The 24,428-nt window shown below is 42.3% G+C and overlaps 1 protein-coding gene across 2 annotated transcripts in view; it reads right to left on the reverse strand.

Annotated features, from left to right (window-relative positions):
• Positions 1-201: 201 nt before the first annotated feature.
• Positions 202-24,428, reverse strand: part of RPN1 (ribophorin I) — a 54,713-nt gene continuing 30,486 nt past the window's right edge. For both annotated transcript variants that reach the window (XM_086939300.1, XM_086939299.1), the window contains 4 exons: positions 18,809-18,947; positions 18,062-18,181; positions 1,581-1,826; positions 202-777 (listed from right to left, as the gene is read on the reverse strand). In XM_086939300.1, the coding sequence (XP_086795426.1) occupies positions 595-777; positions 1,581-1,826; positions 18,062-18,181; positions 18,809-18,947 (688 nt within the window). In that variant the 3' untranslated portion in view covers positions 202-594. The remainder of the gene's footprint in view (positions 778-1,580; positions 1,827-18,061; positions 18,182-18,808; positions 18,948-24,428) is intronic.

Consider the following 24,428-nt stretch of genomic DNA (forward strand, 5'->3'; position numbering starts at 1 on the left):
CTGTTTGACCCTTCTTTCACCATAAAGCTAAATAAAAAAAACTGCAAAACAGTTCATACCCCAAAACCCCATTTATTTAAATTTGATCCATCATATGCTGGAAAAACAAAAGGGTTATAAGGAGACTTTAATTTAAACTCGATTAGCTGAATTTCTGTGCTTCAAAAATTCCTTTGCATCAATGACCACCTGAATGAAAAACATTTTCTCTCATTTTTTATTATAAAGTAAAAACAAAAAACTTTTGTTTATTTCTTCTTTACATTTCAAAGACAGAATTGTATTGCATTCATTCATTAAACTTTGTCCAAAAATAGTATAAAGGGGGAACACTGTGGAAAAAAACAAAAAACACATGTAGCAACTTAACTTGCCGTGAAATTTCTGCTCATAACATCAGACTCCAATAGAACATACATTTGAGTAAATCTTGTCTGATGAAACACCCACCCTTCTGCCCTTTTCAGTGAAAGTTAGACAGTGGACAATAGAAACGGGGGGAAAATATTGACAACATTCTTTGGGCTGCGTGTGTGCCCAACAGACACACTTTAATCTCATTAGCCTGTGATTTCGATTTGGACATTGGAAAAATTACAATGCGTCAAGAATGTTATCAATTTTGGTGACTAGCTCCTGGCGTTTGTTGGAATGCGCCTTCTCATTTTCGATGTAGGAGTCTTTCTTAAGCTTGCCAGCGACCAACCGCTCAGCCTCCATGGACGACTTCAGCACAATCTCCTTCACGTGAGCATCAAGCTTCTGGATCTCAGCCACCTTTCATGCAAAGGAGGGAATACTTGTTAAGACACTTTGGTATAGTTTTGTTGTATATATTTGTCATCTTGTGCCTGTCTTAGCCACTGTTTGTGGTAGCTATCTTAAGTGCCACAGATTTTTGTGTAAACAAAATTTACTTGTGCTGTACTTCCTTACAATCTAGTCGAAGAGCGATGAATAATTAAATAAAAAAGTGTTGCTAAATGATATACACAAATCCACAACGTGCTACAATTTAAAAGAGCTGGCAAGACTGACTTGTCCCCCACACATGCAACAACTTAACTGCCCTCTGTTCACAATGGAATGGTTTTCCACTCCGGCATCGCTCTGAAAGCAGTATGGTTGCCTTTTGGATAGTTGCAGGACATATAAATGTCAATAAATAGAACGCCCAAAAACTTTAAATAATGGTGGGCAATATAGTTGTATTATGGGGTATAAACGATAATGAGGGACTCATTGATTTAAATGGGCTATAATGACTTTCTTTAAAACACCAGAAATCCCAATCAGTTTAGAGGGTAACTATTTTGAATATCCTAGTTCAGAGAAATACGTTTTACCCATCATGGGACATTCAAAGAAACTGTAGAAACAATAGCAGGAATTCCTTGATTAATGGTCTTTATATCATGAATACTGAATTGCTTTATAAGCTATTGTGATGGCTTTATTAGCATTCTCGATTTTCACAAAATGTGTAACTTTGAATGTTGAGTGGTGGCTTTAACCCAACAATAAACCAATTTAAGTAAATATCTAAACAGCAGCACAGGAACCTTCAATGTACCTCTTACCTTATCACACATGTCTGATCCTTCCGCTTTGAGCTTGGACTGCAAAGAGGCAATCTCATTCGTAAGAGCTTTGTGCTCAGTTTCCAAAGTTTTTTTACCACTATTTAAAGTGGAAATATCCCTGGACTGCTTATATTTATTCACTGCTTCATCAAAGTGGCGGTACAGTCCAAGTCTCTTGTTCACCAAGGTCAAAATCTGCTCCGTGATGCAGGCAACCTTCATCCTGGCTTCGGCAGCTGGATCCTTTAAGAGGAAATAGAGGGCGATAACATTTAAGAACAATGCAACTACACCATGAAGGTTTAAGGTAGCAAAGAGCAGTCACTGGCACACACGGTGGAGTGAATGTAAAGGGTACAAAAAATGCAAGATGGGAAGCTGCACACACAGGTAGCAAGTGATGCAATTTGGTGAAGGGAATGGACTAGCTTCATTGGTTTGGTGGCACCTAGAGAACATATGAGGGATTTTTCTAATAGCATGCTGCTTGGTGAAATGGGGAAGAGGACTTTGCATGAAGCCAGGTATAGTAGGAGACAGGTGCATTCAGACGGTAAAGGGCCCAACTCAGATGGACAGGAAGTGGACATAGAGAGTTCCAGGCCGGAAGGCTACATGTTTGGGGCGGGGGGGGGGAAGGGCAGGATGGGGTGGGAAGGGGCAGTAGAGGGTAAAGGACTCTTCCGGTCTGTGTTCTGTATGCACAGTGCGATGGGAAATAAAACACTTTATCCTTTTCATTCATTGGTCTGTAACCAGGACAAGAAATCTTATGGGAGGATGTACAACAGTCTACTGGATCCATGACAAATGTTCAGTCTAAACAGGTTGCGTCTCCTCCACATAGTATAACTGGGTCACGGACATTTTCAATCCACAGAAAAGCCTTACTACTGCAAACCTCTCTCTTTGTTGCATTGAGTTAATCATGAGCTTCAGAAGCATTTAACAATGGAAAAATGAAAAAGAAAATAAAGCAAGTGTGAAAGCTAGTCAGGGATCAGGTTCTTGCTCCGCTCCTTGGGCATCTTTCCTTTATGCTCGCCCAACCCTCTAGAAACTTCTAATTCCTTTCTCAGTCCCCAAACGATCCCCACCAAAGTCGCACTATGCGTATGTGCTCTATTTTCTGCTGCTATACGGTTAATGTCACTTTTGAACTATTTAACCTCGGTTCACTACTCTGCATTTCGTAGCATGTTTATGCCAAAATGTTCTACCATCTGCCCTTTAACAATTGACATGGAATAGGATGCAGAAGAACCGAAAATCTTGATTCTCTTAAACAAGCAGCATCACTGCCAATAATTTCAAAAAATCTACACCACCATACTTTGGATCAAATACACAAGCAAAAATAAGCGTACTGTCCATTACCTCATAGACGTTTTTCAGGCACAAGAGCAACGATAGCCGTACCGCGATGGTACAGAGTCTGCTACACTTAAGAAAGCAGTCAAGTGAATCAGGAGATGGTTACCACGCTTTTCAGGGTTTTAGAGCGATGGAGGCAGGATAACTGGCTGTAACTAACAGCTCATGCACCGATCCTGCTACCCTTCCTATCCGCTTGATCCACAACTAAGCACAGTTACAGATCTTGAGGCTGCAGGATGCAATTTGGGTGCCATTTTTTAAGACATCCTATTCAATGTGCCAGAGAGAAATGGAGTAATTATTTCACACTACTCAACTTTACACCCCAACAAAAATGAGATGGAGCAGGAACAAAGAAAAAAAGGCGAATTATATGATAATTGGCCTCAACATGTCAAACAGACTGCTTTTAAAAATACAAGCAGGTGAGCAAAACAGATTAATTACAATGATTTTTTAGCTCAGTCTGATCACCTGAAGTAGCGCAAACAACGAGTCAATCTAGAACGCCTCAGTTAATGTGAAAGATGATTCAAACCTCATCGCCGAGCTACCTTTCGGAGGCAATACTTTGTGAAGATGTCCAGCCAGCAAGGTTACTTCTAGGTAGATATTTATTGTAGAATATATGAACAACAAGTAGTAGGTTTGAAGGGACCACTACATCAGCACCAACTGACTTCAGGTTCCCTCCCTCCACATCATCACATTCTAATGAGCACATTCTACCATATACATGAATATAAGCACAACAATACTCTTAGTATAAGCCCATCCCTCATTCTCATCCTAAATACCAAACACCACATATCTTTTCATGCCTCCACCAGGCCACTACAGTCTAACAATGATCCCAACTGCTATTTTTCAGGGTAAAGCCGTTGTGGTAGTTAAGACACAAGAACAGGGCGGTGCAAAACTCTGGAGCAGCCTTCCCACAGAGAAGGATTTGTTCGGGTTGAAAAAGAAAGTCTTGTTTTACACGTAATCTGATCACAGTAGGCAGTGGTTAGCGTCAGTGGTTTATTTGTAAGATTTACCAGGATGGTTAGGCCAAGCTTAAGTGTTTTTGTCTACATAAGCTGAGTCTTTTTATTGTACAGGTGTAAAGTGCATAATAAGCCGAACGTAGGGAAGCCAGTAAACTCATGAAAAACAAAGTTAACGTTAATTGTAAACTCATACAATGCCATGCACAATAAAAGGTACTTCTGTCAATCATTCTTATGCAAGCGCACTACAGGAAGAGTGGTTTCAGCACTTTGTTATTTTTACAATGGGTACATGGTCTGTTTTCACACTGACGCACTAAAGACTTAAGAGGCACAAGTGTGCAAAATAAAAATAAGGAAAATTGGATTTTAGAAACTTCGAACAAATAAGTCATTACAGAAACCATTTAAGTGAAATGCAGCTATAGAAATTTCCCATCTAAAAGTTTATCAAACTTGTGTACAACAAAATCAAGTGAAAAAGCCTTTAAATTATACACATTTATCGCATAGTGGACCATACAAAGTCAATGCCCCATGACCGGACACAGGGTAAGATGCTTTAAAAATAACCGGTGTGTGATAATGCTAGAAACAAGGCGAAAGCAACCAACGCCCCCATGAGAACTTTACATGTAACAATGGTCTGGCATATTTATGGATTTATGCTGCCGTCACCTACTGGCTGGATCCGGACTACTTTAAATTCTTTTGAAATATCAACTCAGTAAATGTCCATAAATAGTTCCTGCAACCAGACCCTTTGCGAGGCAAAATGAATCTCGGGGCTTTCTTCTATCTAACACTTTCTTAATACGGTGTGTAGCCAAATAGAGGTTTGCAATGAGATGAATTCTCACTCATCTTGGTGAACTTGTGAAGTTATGAAACCAAACAAAAGGCAAAAATTTATATTACAGGAGAGATGCATTCCAGTACACCAGTAATTTTCTAGAGAATTAAAAAACAAGCATTTGCAATGCAATAGGTCTCGCAGCACTAAAGTTTGAGTTACTGGCATTGTAAACGACAATGCTTTGCATTAATTTTTTTTAATTTGCAATTGTTATATAAACATTGTTTGTGAGTGGTTAGCTGTTGCTTATGCTAAGCTAAGTTGGCAGTAATATAGAGTGCTAGTCTTGCTTGTTATAAGCATGCGGATTTAAAGCGCTCTGATACCTGCGGGTAAAGTTTGCGCTATATAAAAGTGTAAACTAATAAATAAATAAACAAGTATTGGCAATGCCAATACGGTCAGCCCTCACATATTAAGCGACATATGTGCATACACCACATCCCACTAACCTATTTTTGAATGCTTGTGTTCGCATGCTTTGGCACATCACAACTAGACCTGTTGGCTTTGCCAATACTTGTCAGAGTCTGTCTGAGGAACAGGTGATCTAGGATTGAGGGCAGTGGGGGTAGCAGAAGGCTGGTGTTCTATGGGTCAGCATGGAGGACAGGGAAGAGAGCTTCGGGTGAGGCATTACTGTGATGGTACAGTGTATGTGTTTGTGCTTCTTCATAACATCAGGGCTTTCAATGTCGTGGGTTCATTTATATTGTGGATTGATATTGCCTACACCTTATTGGCCTATTTTATTCTTCAGAATTTGATACCAATTGTCGTGGTGTCACCAGGGCTTTAAGTGGAAGCTTTTCAATATTATATACAAGCCATAGTTCCTGCCTATCTATCTTCTGCAACTACAACCTTTGACAAAGCCAAAAGTCCTGACTTGCTGTAGGTATGATGTTACTCGTATCAAACTTCTGGATGCAGTGACAGAAACAACAAAACACAAGTCAGGCGGCAAACTATGCTAAACACATATTTTTAGCTTATGTGTTTTAAGCCACGCCCTTAATTACATTGGCCACGCCGTTTTCTTACTTTCTTGTTGCCATGCGAATTCATTTTATTTCAACACAATCGGATTTCGTTCACTCACAGTCTCATAAAATGTCCTCAATTCTAAGTAATTAACCCCACCTGACAAAACAGCATTAATTCCATTCCATTGTCTTTGAATAGCTTCATTTTATCATGTTCAGTTGTCTAGCCAATAATTTATGTGCTTGCAGACATCTTGTGGTACATAATAATTCAATATTTTCAAGACTATGTTCTGTTCTTTCTCAGCCTTCTGTACCCCAGTGCTCACGAAGAACAGAAAATTGCTCCTATTAAAATTACTTTCTATTCCTAGGAACCCATTTCTCACAAAAAGGGCTGACAGAGACGTTCAACCTAAGTACTCAAAGCATAGTGTAGCATTTTGCCTTTTAAGGACAGCACAGCCTTATTAAGCCAAGTTTTAAAAGAACACAATAACGCTTTAGTGGTGCAAAGAAAACCTACAAGCTATGGTCAAAACATGCATCTACACAGTGTTTACCCTGTATATTTCTGCGATATCGTCTGTACATTAAACCCTAAAGAAGCAAGGATATCTGGCCTTCAATTTGTAGAATCCATATGAATTGTAGAGGTTTTCTTGCAATAGTGAGCCGACAGAATCTAAATAAGCATTTTCTTTATGAGTACCACAACACGAAACCGAAACCTTACGTGGGGCGGGACTTCCGCCTTCGGAAACCCGCGCACGCGCCCACGGACGGCCAGAGAAGCAGTGCTGGTGACGCGGGGCTCCCATGCCCGAGGGAGAGCCCCGCGGAGTCTGCAGAAGTCCACAAAGCCGGTAAGTGGGGCTTAGTTGGAGGGGGGGTGCGCTTGTGTGTGTGCTTGTGTTTTTATGTGTGCGGCGGCGGGGGGCGGTTTGTCTCTGTATGTGTGTGTGCGTGAGTGTGTGTGTGTGTAGGTGCGCTCGTGTGTGTGTGTGTGTGTGTGTGTCTCTGTTTATGCGCATGCGTGCAGGGGGAGGTGTGGCAGCTTTCCAGGAGAGGAGACCGGAGCTGGCCACAGCAAGCGCGTTCGCGTGGCCCGCTCAATTCGTAGCGCGCGGCCAGCTTCTGTCCCCTCTCCTGGAAAGAAGAATCCCTAACAATAGGTCTCTGGGGTGACCGCGGTTCAACGCCACGAGACCTAAAAATGAAAACTTTGAATAGCATATAACAGAGGAGTTGGGGTTTAGAAAATGCAGTCCACTTGAAGATTCCTTAATGCTGCCTACCCAACCCAAGAATGTTCAAAGACATACAATGATAAAAAGTAATGTTTAAAAACGTAAAGAAAGAAAATCGAGCTGAAAGCTTCCACTCTTGGCAGCCCTTTGCAAGTTGTCTAAAAGATTAGTAGTCTCTATTTTACCTCCTGTAGAACGCAAGTGTGTGTTCTTTCTCACATAGTTCTGTTGGGTTTATTGTAACCCCTCTCCACGACCTCCACCGTGTATCTCAACTTTCATCTCGAGGTGACAGTGCAGGACCAAATGCAAGCATTGAGGAATATACGTTATGCATGATGTTCTTTCAAGTTCGCACCTCAAGGCTCTCCTGGCACATGATTGTTTTCAAGACGAAAAGAGGGTTCTCTGTGAAACCCGAGAAGCACAAAGAAGTAAATGGAGAACATAAAAATCCAGGCTCTAAAAATGGATAAGCCAAATTAAAAGAATACAAATAAGGCATTACAGTTAATGTGCAATAAGAGGACAAATGTAATAAAAATAAAAAAATATATGAAAGTTTCTAGTGATTACTAGTCACGGATTATGAAACAAAACCGCAGAGGATTGCAGGAAAATAGAAATAAATATTTGCACAAGCCTATTGATTAAAATGGCATCTGTGACAACAGCATACATGTGGAAGAAATATCTGGAACTGTGCCATCAGGGAGATTGCATTTAAAAATCTGAAGTGACGGCTCGGAAGGGCTAAACGTACGTCGCATAAACTGAATTTTGATTGGTGGGTTGCTTCTCTGAAAGGTTGTGGGTCAATAATTGAAACCCAGATTCAATACCATGGGCGAGCGTTCTACCCAAGAATTCACATGCATCATTGTATGCAGGTACTTTGTGGCCTTTATGGGCTATTAGGGAGTTCAAACTGAAAGAGGATAATATTGAAACAGTTTTAACTTGTAGTTTATTCAAGGCTACTAGAAACTAACAAATGCCCCAACCACCAACACATGGGTTTGTGTGTGCATGGGGAATGCAGGCTAGCACTGAAAGATCTAGTCTGATAACAGATTAAAACAGGGTGTACTGGGGAATGCGAAGGAAAATGAAACAATTGGCTACTCAGTGGGAAATGCCAAGCAGAGAATAAGGCAAAACATGAAAATTGACATTCTGATGATAAACTAGACGGAACTATGCATAAAAAAGTTTTTGGGGTTTTTTCTGCATGATGTTTCAGTATTACAATACAGCACCACTGAAACAGCCTACTCTGAAACCCGGGCATTCATGGGAGTGCCAGAAGAATACGCCTGTTTATGGTTAAATTGCCAATTCCAGGAACAGTCCTTAACATCTGTGTTCCACCTTTTGATCTCCCAACAAGCCAAAGGGAAAAGCATCAGCTGATGGGGAGAGAACACATCAAACAGCCGCCTCCCCACACTTTATTTCAGGAATCACTCAACACCACCACACCAAGCGTTTAAAAACTGCAGCTGGCGAGTCACACTTGAGCCACTGGTCATGAGCTTAAGTCATTCATTTAATGATGCCGAGAAATAGGAGAACAAGTGCACACATTGGTAACATTTGTATGAACGAGTGCTTAAGCGAACAAGGCATTCAGGCGACTTCTCATTTCAGAATGGGCTACTGGGCTAGCAGCTCTTTTCTGGGAAGGAGACACTTCTGAGCTAGCTTCTGCTCACAGGAAGAGCAAGATGAACTTCCGTAAAAGGCTACAGACATCCTTCTCCCAATCAATCGTTTCATGTCATGCAATGCTACCTTTGCTGTTTCGCCACGTTATTTATGGGACCATAGAGCACAAGCTTCTAGCCATCAAGAGTGTTAGATCTTCAAAAGAGGATCTTGTAGAAAACGGATGCACAATATTTTTTGTTTTAAGGAGATATCAAAGTAAATTTTCTAATATTTTCAAAGCGTGTGTAATCTTACGTACATTAGGACAACATGGGTAAATCAGGAGCATTTTACTTATTTACAGCCGGATTTGGAGGTCTTTGAGGTTTATTCACCAGGAGTCCTACATGTCACCTTCTAGGCATAGTCCTACAATAGCTTGAGCTATTGTGGCCTCTGCTAAGCAGGTAGCGCACCAGGCCGCACTAAACCTCCCTCAGGGTTGCATTCCCATAGAGACAATGAGTGCGCTCATACTCATGAGCGGTGACTGCAGCTAAATGAGGGAGACAGAAGCACTTTTTGTACAGAACCACATCTTCCTATGTTCATTTGTATTCCGGTTAATTAGAGCAGGCGCTCTTGCAATCCGCACAAAGCACAGGAGGATGAATGAGCAAAGGACTACAAAATACAAATATTATTTTCATTACCCATACTCATGTCTACTGAATCAAACACCCAAAGCCTGACTTCATACAAGACCGGATCAAGCGAGAAGATGGTTTGCCCTGCCTTAGGAACCGTGATTATAGCAGCGACTCCCGGTTTTGCAAAAACTCTTGCAATCTGCACAACGAATAGGAGGATGAATGAGCAAAAGACTACAAAAATGAGACGGTGTAAACAAATCCAGATTTTTTTCTAGTAACTGTCAGAGAGGAAAACAATACAACCTGTAGAACCTGAAAGATTCAATCAAAAGCCTGGGCAAAAAATAGTTAAATCTGTACAAGTGATGCCACTGCAAGTGTCGGAGATTCCCTGTTTGGAAAGGAACAGTGATTGATCGGCGTGATAGTGAATAACAGGCAAAGGTGTGGCAGGTTATTTAAAATTGATAATGGCACACATTTGAAAGTCCTCTAAATCATTCTCGGTTGCTTCAGAAAGGATGATAGACTCTTTTGAAAATATACCTTTGCGAGAAGGAGTGATCCAGTGGTCAAAAGACATGCAGAGATTTCGGCAATTGATTGGCAAGTCCAATAAGAGTCAATCCAGCATAAGTTTTAAATCCAAAATTAATTTGCAGAAGCAAGGTGGTAGGAACCTTGTAGTGTAATACTGAACCAGAAATCCACTAAAGAGTTAATTCTACTTAAGAATTACCCACCATTAGAAGAGTACCTGGAAAACAATTGAATACTATATAAGAGGTTAAAATATCCAATTTTTGGACAAGAGGGGATCTATTTGTAGGAAGATGTTTGAGAAAGCAGCTGCAAAGAGCATATGTTATAGCTGTAGTGTTGGTCTTTTGGAGATAAGCGGTCATTTATCATCAGCCTGTTACATTCCACAGCTACTCGTGTAGCAGTGTGGTCTGAGCCCCAGAACCATCCAGTGATTTTTCTTTTTAAGTAAGCACATTGTTTTTATTAGATCAGCAGCATTTAATACCATCTCGAACTCCATCTTCCATCAGCGACAGTCAGGAACTGGGGGGCAAGGTATCCTTTCTCCAAAATCACTCCCAAATTGTTAGGTTGAAATATTTCCTACCAACACCTAAACAGGTCACCACTGTTGTTCCCCAAGGCTCAGGATTGAGTCCCAGCCTTTTCAGTCTTTACATTGCCCCATTGCTAAACTGATTGAGACCTTTGGCATCTCCTTTACGCATGTGAACGACAAGAAATAGTTTGCCTAGCCAGGGAAGTCGACATGCAGCACTCAGCTTTAAAAGAAAAACAGAACGGAGGGCCATAAATGTGCTACAGCTAAATGCGGATAAGTCTGTGGGATTTGTTTGTGGTAATGCTTGAGGAGGGTTACCTTATTTTGTTGGATCCTATTACTAACCACAAGATAAAATGTTGGGTTGCCATTGTCTCACTCGGGTGTAGGATTGTTAACCTAGGTAAATCGGTGAAAATCACAGTGTCCTTGTGGGATATATTTTAGGGTTCTCTCCCACAAGTACCACCTCTGGCTAGCTTCATCACCGGACCGTCAGCCCGCTCACCTAGTGTGGGCAGATGGGCGCAACACGTTTGTAAGTGGAGTTCCTTGGCTATGTGGTTTTAGGGATTGTGAGAAGAAATTCAAATTGTCTGCCGGATCCTACTACTTCTTTAATGGTTGGTCCATCGGCAAGGTTAAAAACAGTGCAATGTCAAAGAGGAGTAGTGACCCTATACATCTGAGGTCGACATGTTTCAGCCATTAGAATTGCCAGTGTAGGTCGGTCGGCTTTCTTCAGGACCTAATCTTTGTGCTAATCCCTATAAGTGTGACTGACCTTTATTGACGGGTATATCTGTCTTTTTAAAAAAGTTTTTAAGAAAGGTGTGCATGCAATCATACAGACAAGTATTGTGGACATTTTCCTTTTTGCATTGGTCTGAGTTGGCCTATTTAGTCAATAAAGCTTCATAGGGTCAATCCTTCAGTATACAGGGTGCTGGGAGCCGAACAGGTAAAGACGCTTGGTGCTGTCCTTTGACTAAAGTGTGACTGTAAGGAGTGCCCCCCCTAATTAACCCTATGAAGCCTTATTGACTAAACAGGCCAACTCAACTATGGCCTGGTGCATACGGGATTAGCCACTTCCAAGCAATCCATTTCCCGTTTTATAGTTTCCTGTATCTAATTGTGCTATCAAAAAGTGAACAAGACACTATCAGCTAAACTAAAAGCTCACTCCACTGGAGGTAAAGTGGCTACTTCTGCTTTATTGAGGAATATCTCTATACTGGATATTTGCAAAGCAGCCACATGGATATATGTTCATACATTTACCAAGCAACACTGCCTAGACTTTGATGGTAGAGCAGATCCTCAAGTAGGTCAGGCCTCTTTCAGAAATCTATATGTTTAAATGGCTACCTTCGTTCGCCCTCTGTCTTCACTGCTCTTAGGAGGGATGGGCTTGCTACACTATTCAGTGTTTATGACTATCAATGGAAATCCCTTACGGGAAAAGGAACATTTCTGACCTCCGACTCCAGTTCTATCGTAGGGAAATTATCATTTTTTTTTTTTAAGACGTTTATTAGTATTTGCAAGCAATACACAATGTGGAGCCCACAACCCTGGGGCCGGCTGCAACATTCCAATCAGTAGAAATAGTGATCACATATAACTCTCCGACCAATGATATCATGTCCATTGGCATGGAAAATACTGTATGTGGCATATGTACTCGCATTTCGTATTTACATTCAAATGGTGTCTCGTTTTTTCATTTTATAACAAAAGGGAACCAATTCAATAAACTCAACAGTTCTTATCCGGCTAACCCAGAAATTCCATAGTGTCGACGAGATATTATTCCGGTATCTGCTGTGCTGATACATATAGTAGTCCAATATAGACTATGATCATTTTTATATGGATGTATTACGTTGATTCACGTATTCAATCAGTCATTTCATGGACGTACATTGCCCTTATGTGTCAACAGGCTTCTTTCCAAATGTCATTGTATTGGAGAAATAGCGGTACAAGTAAGTAAAGTAGCCTAATTGTATGCGGAATATATTTTACTTATATCAAGTCCTGTGGTAATGAGGCCGGAGCAGCTCTGCTCTACAACGTGCCTGTATTGTGCTGAATATTGTTCCGCTTGTAGGGCAATGTGGTCTCAGGATGTTGTGCATTGGTGTCCTGTAGGAGGCGGCGTAAGGACGTAACTCTTGTGTGTATCCACCTCACGTCTAGCTGTTAGTGTGTGGTAACATACGGTGTGTTTTTCGGTCAGTGATACCGTGCCGTGACTGTCTAGACCTCCTGATCAATACAATTAATATCTTATCATGCATGGCGCTTGGTCCTCCATTTCTGCTCCCGGACCAGTTCCGATCGGGGAGTGAAAGACCCAAAGGGTAATCAACCATGAAAGGCAATACGGATGCATCGAGTGCCTCTTAACGTTCCCCGAAAAGCACGAGGAAGGAAGAGAAGGTGAAACAAATGGTTGTGCAGAAGAACAAGGGGAGGAGTAGGGTTGCGGGGCGTGTCATGTGGGTATTGTGCCGTGTCGTATATCGTTGGACTTTCCTGTGGGTGGGTGCTCGAACCCGTGGCCAGTGTGGCAGAGGCGTATTATAATCTATGTTTGGTGGAGCGGGGGAGGTCTAGCCCTCTCCAATCTTGAGGCTTCATAGCGTCAGTTCCCAGGGCTCGCAGGCGCCAGGGGGGACAAGGCTATGTGATCCCATGTTGCCATCTCATCTCCCCAACATGTATCTCCTTCAGGGTATCAGTGTCTAAGTGAGCCCCCTAGCCGCGCCTTCCCTTCCCTTCTTCTGCTGGCCGATTGACGATGGGGCATGAAGGTAGGGCGGTCTGCTCATCGAAAGATCTCCTGGCATTAAATACGGATAAGGTCTGCAGAGATCACAGGATGGCGCCGGGGGCTAATTCTATGGCCACGGTATGTGATCGATGTGGGTTTATGCTGAGGGAGGGAGGGAAGGTGAGCGCAGAGAGGCTGGTGAAACCGCTTGTAGCACGGCCTTGGAGCTTTAAAGCAGCTCTTTTAAATTGCAGATCACTATCAAAACATGCAGGAGACATATGGTCGCTCTTAGAGGATTGTGACTGGGACGCCCTGTTTCTGACAGAAACATGGCTGAACGATGACAATATTACATCTATAGCGTTAGCCATACCTCAGGGGTATAAAATGTGTATGGCAAACCGAGGGGAGAGCAAGATAGGGGGTGGGGGTTGCTGTAATAATTAAGGAGACCTTCACACTCACTTCATCGTCGCCTATCTTGATGTCAGGGGTGGAAGGCTTGCACTTTAGTATTCAGCTAGGACCTAAGATGTCCTTGGCAGGACTATTAATTTACCGTCCCCCTGGAGGCTCTACCTCTAGTCTGAGCACACTCACAGAAGAGATTCTACAAAGTTCCCTTCGTCACTCTAATTTTCTTTTAGTTGGGGATTTTAATTTACACGTGGATAACGAGAACTGTATCTCTGCGAACACTTTTGTGTTGACTCTTAGGTCAGCAAACTTGACATTGTGCAATGCAGGCCCTACGCATAGTGCGGGCCACACGCTTGACCTTATTTTTGAGAATGATCTGAATGTTAATGTAGATACGGCTATGCCAGTAATTTGGTCAGATCATTTTTTGATCCCATTCACGGTGGAAATAAAGTCCCCTAGACAAGTTCTGAGGAAACATGTCTATCTTAAAAGGCCCTGGAAAAAGCTAGTCCCTGAAGCAATGGGGCCAGTATTGTGCCAAAATAGACCGGTGCTGACGCATGACAGCAACCTGAATGCCCAGGCTCTTAATACCTGGATTAAGAACATGGTAGACTCGGTTGCACCGGCAAAACGTGCTGTCTCTTAAAGAGAGTCCCCTTCAGCCCCCTGGTTCTCAAGTGACCTTAAAGAGGGCAAGAAGGAGTGCAAAAAACTTGAGAGAGCCTGGAGGGTCAGTTATGGTGATACGGAAAAAAATCGGTATAGAACAGCGCTAAAAACATTTCAGAAGGCAGTACAGAGGGCAAAAAAATCCTTTCTTGCGACCTCCATACAAAATGCGGAGTGCTCTAAGTAAGGAAGTTTTTAAGGTGGTTCAATCTTTCTTCAAGCCTGGCTGTTTGGAGAGGGAGGTTACTCCTTCGTTGTCACTCTGCAATAAGATATCGGAATACTTCGAAGGCAAGATCCAAAAAGTCTATGACTCCTTTGCCCCGGAGGTAGAGACGACAAAACTTGATGCCCCTGACATAACAAGAAAGCTAACCGCGATACTTGAGCAGTTTGACCAAGTAGATGATATCACTGTCATCAAAGAACTTCTAAAATGTAAATCTGGGTCTCCTATGGACCCTTGCCCACCCAGGCTCTGGAAATCCTTTAGTGAGTTTGTTGCACCTACCTTACAGGCAATTTGGAACAGGTCCATTGTTGAAGGAGTCTTCCCTGATGCCTGGAAGCATGCTACACTACTCCCACTAAAGAAAAAAGCTAATGGTGACCCAATGGCCCTCAATAACCTGCGCCCATATCATTGCTGGCAGCCCCTGGGAAAATGCTTGAGAAAATTATACAAAGGCAACTCAACAAATATATTGAGATGCATGATATATTACATGAGACCCAATCAGGCTTTAGACCGGGCTTCAGCATGGAGACGGCTCTTATTGAGGTAGCTGACTCCGTAAGGTGGTCGTTGGATTCAGGGGAGTCAGCTATGCTGGTTCTCCTGGATCTATCGGCCGCTTTTGATACGGTGGACCATCTTAAATTGCTACAACGGCTGGCGGAGATAGGGCTAAAAGATCAGGCACTGGGCTGGGTTCGCTCGTACTTATCGCAGAGAACACAGAAGGTGGCTCTGGGGGAGTTTGTTTCTAAATCCACCAAGATAAAATACGGCGTCCCCCAGGGCTCGGCTTTGAGCCCGCTTCTATTTAATGTTTACCTGGCCCCCCTTTTTACGCTTATCGCCAACTGGGGGATCAAAGCGATCTCTTACACCGACGATACCCAGTTGGTGTTCCCATACTCGGAGGTATCTGAAAGTGCCTTTGCGAGTTTCAAGGGTTGCCTCCAAGATGTCGCTAGATGGATGAACACAAATAAATTTAAATTAAATGCCGGGAAGACAGGAGGTGATCTTCTTCGGCAAAGGCTCGCCTCCTCCTGCAGAGCTGTGGTGGCCGGTGGAAATGGGTTCCCCCCCCCCTCGCCTAGCCATAGTGCCAAAAACTTGGGGATCAGATGGGATAGCAGCCTATCTTTTGCCTCGCATATTCAGCAAACTGCAGGCTGCTGTTTCTCTAAACTGAGGAACCTGAACAAGATATAGCGGCTACTGCCGGAGTGTCGCAAGACAGTTGTCCATGCAACTGTAACTTCTAGGCTGGACTACGCCAATGGCTTATACCTGGGCCTTCCTGCCTATCTGATCCGACGGCTTCAGATGGTTCAGAATGCGGCTGCGAGACTGCTAAGGCAAATTCCCTTCAAACACTCAGTCTCTCCGCACCTGCGAGCCCTGCACTGGCTCCCAGTGGCCAGCAGGATAAAGTTCAAAACTTTGACTCTGGCATATAGAGCCCTATATGGTACTTGCCCTAATTACCTGAGATCTAGGCTACCCCTATACCACCAATCTAGAACTCTCCGTTCCAACGGGCGGGTGCAGCTTGTGGTCCCTCGGGTAAAAAGAGTACGCCTAGGGGGAAGAACCTTCACGGCTAACGTAGCCGTGTTATGGAACTCTCTTCCCCCAGAGCTACAACAGGCTCCTTCTGAAGCCGTCTTCAAACAAAGACTTAAGACCTGGCTCTTCCACAAAATACACAAACTTCCTGTATGTAGCTTGTGCTTTGGGGATCCGCTGCTTTCACAGCGCCGGGACACCTCCTTGTGAGGTAGCTGTTCGCGCTCAATAAATCGCATTATTATTATTATTATTATTATTATTCCCGTTGGAAGGAGCCTAATGTGTCATCCCAGAGTTGCGCAATTGGGAACTTCCTCAAGCCCGCTATTTCTTCCCTATGTAATGTAATGCTTTCCGCCCTGGCCCAGTTAAGAAAGGAGATGTACCAGTATTTGGTGAGCGGTGGCTCCTTTTTCCAGTGTTTAGTGAGCATTTGTTTGGCAGTAATAAGTCCCAGGTCCCAGAACCTGGCTGGCACTTTATTTTATTTAGTCCTCTTGTATAATCCTAGAATGCAGGCCTCCCATGTGTGGGGCAGGCCTGTGCCTGCGCTGTGTGTCAGAAGGGATGTCACTTCGCTCCAGTATGTAGTTAGAGTGGGGCAATGCCAGAGCATATGTAAAATGTCTGCACCTATCAGGTTACATCTGGGGCAGCCAGCGGTATAGATCATAAAGTATCTATTGATCTTGTCTGGTGACAGGTATGCTTGATGTAGTATGTAAAACTATTATTTTGAAGCGTGAGCTGCGTGAAATATTCACTGGGCTGGCTAACACCATTGTCCACTCCTTTTCTGTCCATTCCCTCCCTCGGGAGGACGCCCACTTATCCCGTAACTGCTGTGTGGATCGCTGCGTATGTGTGAGCAGGGCTTGCGCCAGCCAGTGTATGATATGGGAGACTTTGCCCATGACATGTAGGTTCTGCATTAGGTGGTGTGTCTGCAGTTCCTTGTGTATGTCTCCCCAGGACTCCGTGTACGTGCGCAGTAGGGAAAGCATGGAGAAGGAATTGCCCAGCTGGCAGGCCTGTGCTCTCCATCAGGTCCGCCTAGCACCATCCAGTGATGATGCAATTCATCTTATGAGGATTGTGGACAGAACAAGTCTGTTCTTTAAGTACTCTATTTCAGACACCTCCACATCACTAGAGTTATTTGAAAGGGTCATGTACAGATTGCACTTCCGAAATATTCGAAATTTCCCTCAACACAAAGGCTGTACTTCCTGGAAAATTAACCTGATACTTGAGAAGACTCAAAGACAGATCAAACATGTTTTGCTTCTGAATTAAGCTGCTAGCATAAATCTTTGAGTACTTTTCAATTAATTTCAAAGCAGAAGTTGCTGAACACGAGTGGACAGTCACTTGAGATCAAAGTCATCATTTAGGAGCAATCCAAGTCAAAGGGTCTAAATCTTGGGTTTTTATTATTGTACCAGTCTACAGAAGTTCAACTCTGTGGAGGTGGCCACCTTCACAACAGCAATCTTTTGGCCTTAAGGAAGGCCACCTCCAGGTAGGTCTCGAAATTGTTAATCACTGAAAAGGTTTATAGAGAAGAGTTCAGTGCTGGTTAGCTTTGTTTGAACAGTTCTCCTGCGCTTCCTTCTAGACTGCTTGTTCAATGATGGTCGCCTGCCAGAATGCTTCTTCTAAATATACTGGGAGTTGCATCAGCGTGAGTAAAGCATTCCACTCTAAATCCCAGTTTCAAAGTTTGCATTTCGGTAGACATTAGGACATCGAATCGTATTCTGTGGGAGGAGAGTATACACACCACTGGGCCACCAATTCTCATTTCCTAACAACTATTTACAAAAGCACTACTGTTAAATTGGGATGAAACAATCCACCTTTTGTAAAATACTAAATTACTTTCTTGAAACAGGAGCAGACAAAATAATCATGTTACATAAACACTACCATGAATAAAATACCTTGGTGATGGAGAAGTCCAGTCTCACGTAAAGAATCACAGTGAAGAACAGGATGTAGAAAGCTCCAACCACCAACAGAGGCTCCTGCAGCATCAGAATCTTATTAAAATTGTAATGTACCTAAAAGAAAGGTTTTAATTCTCTTATTATTTGTTTGCCCAAAGCCATAGTAAAATGCACAGAAGAGAGAAAAATATAAATCTTATATTTATAATTTACATGCATCAAAATCAGCATGGAAGACACAGAAGGGAAGGTTAGTCAACGGAAGGGGGTGGTTTAGCTAAGGCAAAGACTGTAAGAGAGCAAGAAAAAAAGTCTCTGCTCGTCAATACTGAAAGCAATATGGAGTAAAGCAAATCGAATAACTGATCTTGGCTTACTATTAATTCGGATGCATTCATATTTAATCCTGAAAGACATAACTGGCTGCTCAGCTAGCAACTAAAATTATACACTGCGGGTACATCACAAAAGTGATTTATGCCATCAACTAGCAGTTTTTCATTAAGTGACTTATGGAACCTTTCAGTGATCTTCAGACAGCAGCTAGCAAGATCACTAGAACAGGGCATTTTTATAATTCTAGGAGCAATATGCACTTCCACATAGCACATGCTTACATGGTCACAGAATGTGGCTACGTAGAAAGCAGCACCACCATTTCAAGAAAAAATTTACAATATGCTGAAAACCCCCAGATTTGGTAAACAACACAGATCTGCAGCAATAGCCAAAGAAACTCACCACAACATCTTGAATGTGCTGCTCTACCAGGTTGTTCTTATGTGCAACTATAACAGGACGACCAAATGTATCCAAGTAGGTATAGTGCAGCTCATCTTGGGCCCGATCGATATCATAGGGGCTGTCCACTTGGATGTTCCTGTAGATAAGAGTGATTGAGATTTATGCATCCATTGCTCACCAATTGTGCAACGTAAAATGCATTCTAAAAAAATATTGGTAACTTGAAATAAAACTGTTACAAACGGACAAGATACAGAGTCTTGCTATCAACCATGACGCTTAAGAGAACTTTAAATACCATTTCACCGAGGCATGATTTAATAAAAAAGAATTTCTTAAATTGGCTCTGAATCTATAAAATGAGACAATGTGAAACCAGGACATCACGAAGAAAGCATAACATTTTGACTTCGTCAACCACACTGTCCATCTACCTGTTGGTGTACAGTTTAGTAGATGCTTACAATTTTGGCAAACAGAGTTCAGTCACAGGGGATACATTTAATTGCGTAATAGTACACAATGTGGAAGTGATCAGAAGTTCTCCTTGATCTCCACTCACGACTTGGGCAATGGACCACAAGTGTACCCTAGGTTTGGTTACAGAAACAGTTCATAACATTATAAAAGTCTTTACAGCAAACATGTCTATGCCACAAGAATTCACAAGATCCAATCTCAGAAATAAAGAGAAGAAAAAGAGGAGCGCAACTGTAGAATCAGAACACAGCATATCTAGGAAGTAGTTGTACCGTGACCTCTGGCATTTTCTTAGTCACACAAGCATACTAATTGTGGTCTAAATAGTGCCAAAACATAAGCCTTGCCTCTGCATGCACAAGAGAACATTCAGAGCCCAACAGAAAACCATCCTTTGTGCAGTTAAAAGGAGGACAACCAGATCCTTACTAGATCTGAACCATAGCATAATAGGAGCTGTGACCCATTCAGAGACAGGTAATAACAGAGCTCTGATATAATGCGGTCACTGCCATAACTGGTCAACTCGGTGCAAGACAGGGGGAGAAGCAGATTTACTTTAAACAGAGCAAGAAGATTTCAATCCTAGTTCATGCACCAAGTGATTTTGATGTAAAACGCCAGACGTCCGTATGATGAATCTTAGGTACTACTTGTCATTCCAATGTAGGGGGTATGTGGAAGTGATCATTGCTCAGTTCAAGTGCATTTTGAGGATTAGCTTTGTATCATCATTCCCAAGATGTCATGTAAGGTGGGCTTCTTGAACTCTTGCATCATAGATTGCTTTTAGAGGAGCCTGTACTGGCCTTCATGTCTAGTTTTTCATTGCAATGAAGAACTACTTAGAGAACACTTACCGTTATATTGGACTCGGAGGTACTTCCTGTACTAACACTTTTTCTCAAATTTAGAGCACCTACTTGAGCAAGAGTTTTTTTTTAATGTGAGAGTGAGATGGTTGCATGGGGTAGGGAAAGGATACTGTGACAACCAATGCTTTACAGGAGGTGTGTACTTTCCGAATTCAGTTCTTCCTCGACCTCGAGGTAGGACACCTCTGTTACTGCACTTCATGTATATTGGAGGTTTCCACTGGGTGGTTTGTTATGGTCAATACCGAAGCTTCAGTTCAAGAAAGGATTGCTTCTTACCAGGTACAGCCTGGCGAGAACATGGCCATCTCCTTCATAGGCTTCTCCCAGTTAGTGCTAACACTGAGTGTTTTCTCTCTTGTGGGGCCTTCTCTAATGTTGCATGATGCATGACCCTGTCAAAGGTATCTGCTGAATTGGTCCTTATGGTCGGAATTGAACCTAGTGGTATGCGCGTCTGCACATCAGGGTTACTGTGAAGATTTGTGTGGAAGATATTTCTGTCTGGCTTTGACAGGACAAGGTTTGTGTTAGTTCAACTTTGACCCTCTTGTACAATGGCCTTATCCTTTCCTCCGGTGTAGTTTTGGGAAATGGTCCATCATCTCTTTTATATTGTCCTTCATTTGGCATTAGTCATATTTCAGCAGTACGGCGTTGAGCTAGTGATACATGTGCTGCGTACGTTGAATTGAAGGTGATCCTCATAGCCACGGCACCCAATTTCTTGTTTTCCTGATTGGGCTGAAATCTCAAAGTTGTTCTTGGTCCTCCAGATCTGTTCCTGGTTGTAGCAACAATTATGGAATCTGTAGGGGAGCATTTTAGATCCTCATGTGTCTATTAATACTTATTTTCAATAGCTCACTACTCTGAGTCAAAGCATGAAAAAATACTCCTCGTTTGACATCCTTTGCAGGTATGGTTGCTAGATGGAGGTGTCTAGAGTTCTCTCCAAATAGGTTTTACTGTTCTTCCATCTTCAATTCAATAGAAAATCTTTGTGTACTAGTACATTAAAGGTTTTTATGTTATTAAGTGAAATGCTACAGGAACATTAATCATTAATGTCATCTTCGGATGTCTGCATCATATATTTCCCATTTAAAATCTCTATTCGTGAGCACCGGCTCACCATCGGGGTTCCTCCATGTCCTAGTATTCGGGAGGTGTATCTCTCTTATTCCTTGATTGCCATCTTCAGGATGTTAGGATGTAGGTGTGCGGTCAGAGAAGAGGCATGTCTTGATGAGTCCTGTTCAATGGGTGACCCCGCTGAGATAGGTTTTCTGCTAGAAACCTTTTGTGGTAGTTTCTTTTGGTTCCTAATGAATCCTGGACACCATTTATGCTTTTACTTATCCAGCTGATAATATACATAAACTCTTAAGCCACTCGAGGCAGTCTACACAGGAGTCAAACAGTCACATTGATTTACTTTTTTCTATCATGTTTAACCAGATGTTAAATAAGTATCTAATTTCTGCATTTATCTTCCACACACAGATCGCAAACTGCTTAACAGCCACCGATCAGTAGACTAATTTCAAATTACATATGCTGAACTCATCAAAATCTACCTCGCAATCACTGACACCTACATGCCTCCCTTCCCTTTAAACGTCCTCCCAATATCCAAATTCCAGAAATCAGCCAGAAATTGGAGCATTTATGTTAAAACTTGGGTATTAAAACATTCAGAACCAACACAGCATACCATCCATATTTTAGGTACCGCACATTTTATTTGTAAAATTAGTTCACACATTTCCTTTCACCTACCACCATCATTGAGGTCCTCTCGCATCAGAAGCATGTCAGAAAACTATAATAGTTTTCTAATGGGTCTAGGCCTGCGCACCTTAGCCCTTTGGACAAGGCACTAAACTTTGTGACACCGACTCTTTATAATGCCCTCATTCCCCCTCCTTACCTTTCACTACCATCAACAGCACTGCTGGCTGTCAACTTAGACACTAGCGGTTTACAAGCTATTACTCTATTGCATCACCCAAAATAACTCCTTCAATTCGATATGCCACAACCTTTAACTTACGCTCTATCGACCATAACCTACTGTCACACCCAACCCTCCATCTGCTAGGCAGCGTCTTAATTTCAGTCTTTCTTTTACTTGGAACCCTGCACTGGAACTCTCTTCCTGCTGAAATGCACTTTCTCCTGCACACTCCGACCTCTTTGAAGAAGACTCTTTAAGATGATTAATAACCACAACTTAACCTTAGATTTATACTAAATATGATACTATGAACATGCATAAAGGAGAATCTTTTGACATAGCTAAACTGAGCTTCCAACCAGCTACAAAAAAATCTTACTTTACATGTCTCATACTGACCCAAACACATGTGCAGTGTGAAAACTGCTATGTAAAGTTTTATTGTGGAAATGCTTCAGCTGATACACCACATAAATGGGAGTAGAGCTGGAATGCCTTATGGGCATTTTCATACTTTAAATCACTAGCACAACACATGCATTTAACAATGTGGTAATACATACTAATCATAGTGAAATAAAATGAAAAGCAGAAAGACTAATTTAAGGAGGGCTAGTAAGACAGACCAAACTAGTTTAAGACTGAAAATGATCGATGCCATTTTATGAGAAGCGTGGAACCTCAAGAATTCTTAAAAATGAGGTGATAATATTTCAACTGTAGTACTTTAAATACTGTCCTCAGAAAGCAATCAGCATAGCAAATAGTAACTGCTGCTACACAATAGGAACGATTGGTAAAACACACCTTTATATTCTATTACGTAATAATGGTACACATATAAGTTACATAAAATACCCTAATCAAAATTAATATACGTTGTATAAAAAGGATACAGTGTACTGAATATTATTTCCATTTTCTCCAGAACTCTTTAAATATTGCTCTACTTTCGTTCACTAAAAAGGAGTTGCTTCTGCATTACATTTGACCATTTTACTACCATAGCCTTCAAATTGCGGCCAATTCTGTAACAACTGGGCTCCATGTTTGACATCTGGCTGGACTCATAATTCTAGGAAAGGATGTTCTGTTATATTACGGAAGTAAGGCCTGCTGTATTCGGAGAAAGTTTGTTTGCATTAGTGAACTCAAGTATTCCAAACAAGGTTGCCTTTGTCAGGCCAGGGTACACACCAGATTGAACGTAACAGGATTACCAATGTGCCAGAAAATCCTAATATAGCACCTGACCAGGTAAGCGGGAGAAGCTGGTACTAGAGGGAGTTGCGGTTTGGGGGCCAGGCAAGCTGAGAACAATCTGAAGCTCAGCAGATCGAAGGGAGCAGGGACAAGTGCAGGCAGAGGAGCAGCAGCATCCATACTCTGCCCACGGGTACAGACCAAGAACAGGTGCAGCCGCTATGTGCAGTCCACCTGCTGCCCTGGAACAATCCTATTTTTTGTATTAATGTTTTTAAAAAACGTTAGCTTTGCACGTTATGACAGTAGGAATGTTTTACAATAAATATTTGCAAGGGGCAACTCAGAGTTATGCAACTTTTACTACACCTTACACCACGATGCAAGACTAGATTACCATCTAGGGGTTTTGCTTAGGTATGAAACACAAAAGTGGTCTAGAAACGCATGGAAATCCATGCTGTCATAACGGCTTCTGTTTTTGAAGAAATCAATAATACTTTCATACAAAAAAATATTATGAATGGCAAACAAACACAAGAACATACTGATGTTAAAGATACATGCTTACAATTCTGAGATCTCAGAAGAATGTTATAATAAGAGACCAATAACCGTATCTACTTCACCCCTCCCATGCTCATGACGAGTCATGAGCCACGGTTGCGATGTGCTCATGATGAGCTGAGCTCATCATGACCCGCCCGACACTCACACGCGGGGATAATTCCCCCGCTGTGCTGAGCGTTCTAAAGAAACCGGCGTGGTCATGACGAGCTCAGCTTGTCATGGGCACAGCACCACCGAGCAGCATGGGGAGCCGAGCTCGTCATGAGCACCGGGGCGCTGTGATCCCCCCCCCCCCCCCCCCCCCACCCCTACCCCCCAGCACAACGGGGGAATTACCCTCGCGGCCAAGGGGTTAAAATAAAAACCCTCTGAATCACCAAGAGGATGAGGGAGAAGGGTGGCAGGGGATTTGAATATTTAATGTAAGCCCTGATTTTGAAAAGATATTTGCTCAGACATCAGAGCAGGTTAAGGAATTAAAATGCTTGCAGGCTGGGGAATTAGAATGCTAGTTTACTTACTCGTGATA

The sequence above is a fragment of the Lissotriton vulgaris genome, chromosome 9 (genome assembly GCF_964263255.1).
Source record: "Lissotriton vulgaris chromosome 9, aLisVul1.2, whole genome shotgun sequence".
NCBI lineage: Eukaryota > Metazoa > Chordata > Amphibia > Caudata > Salamandridae > Lissotriton > Lissotriton vulgaris.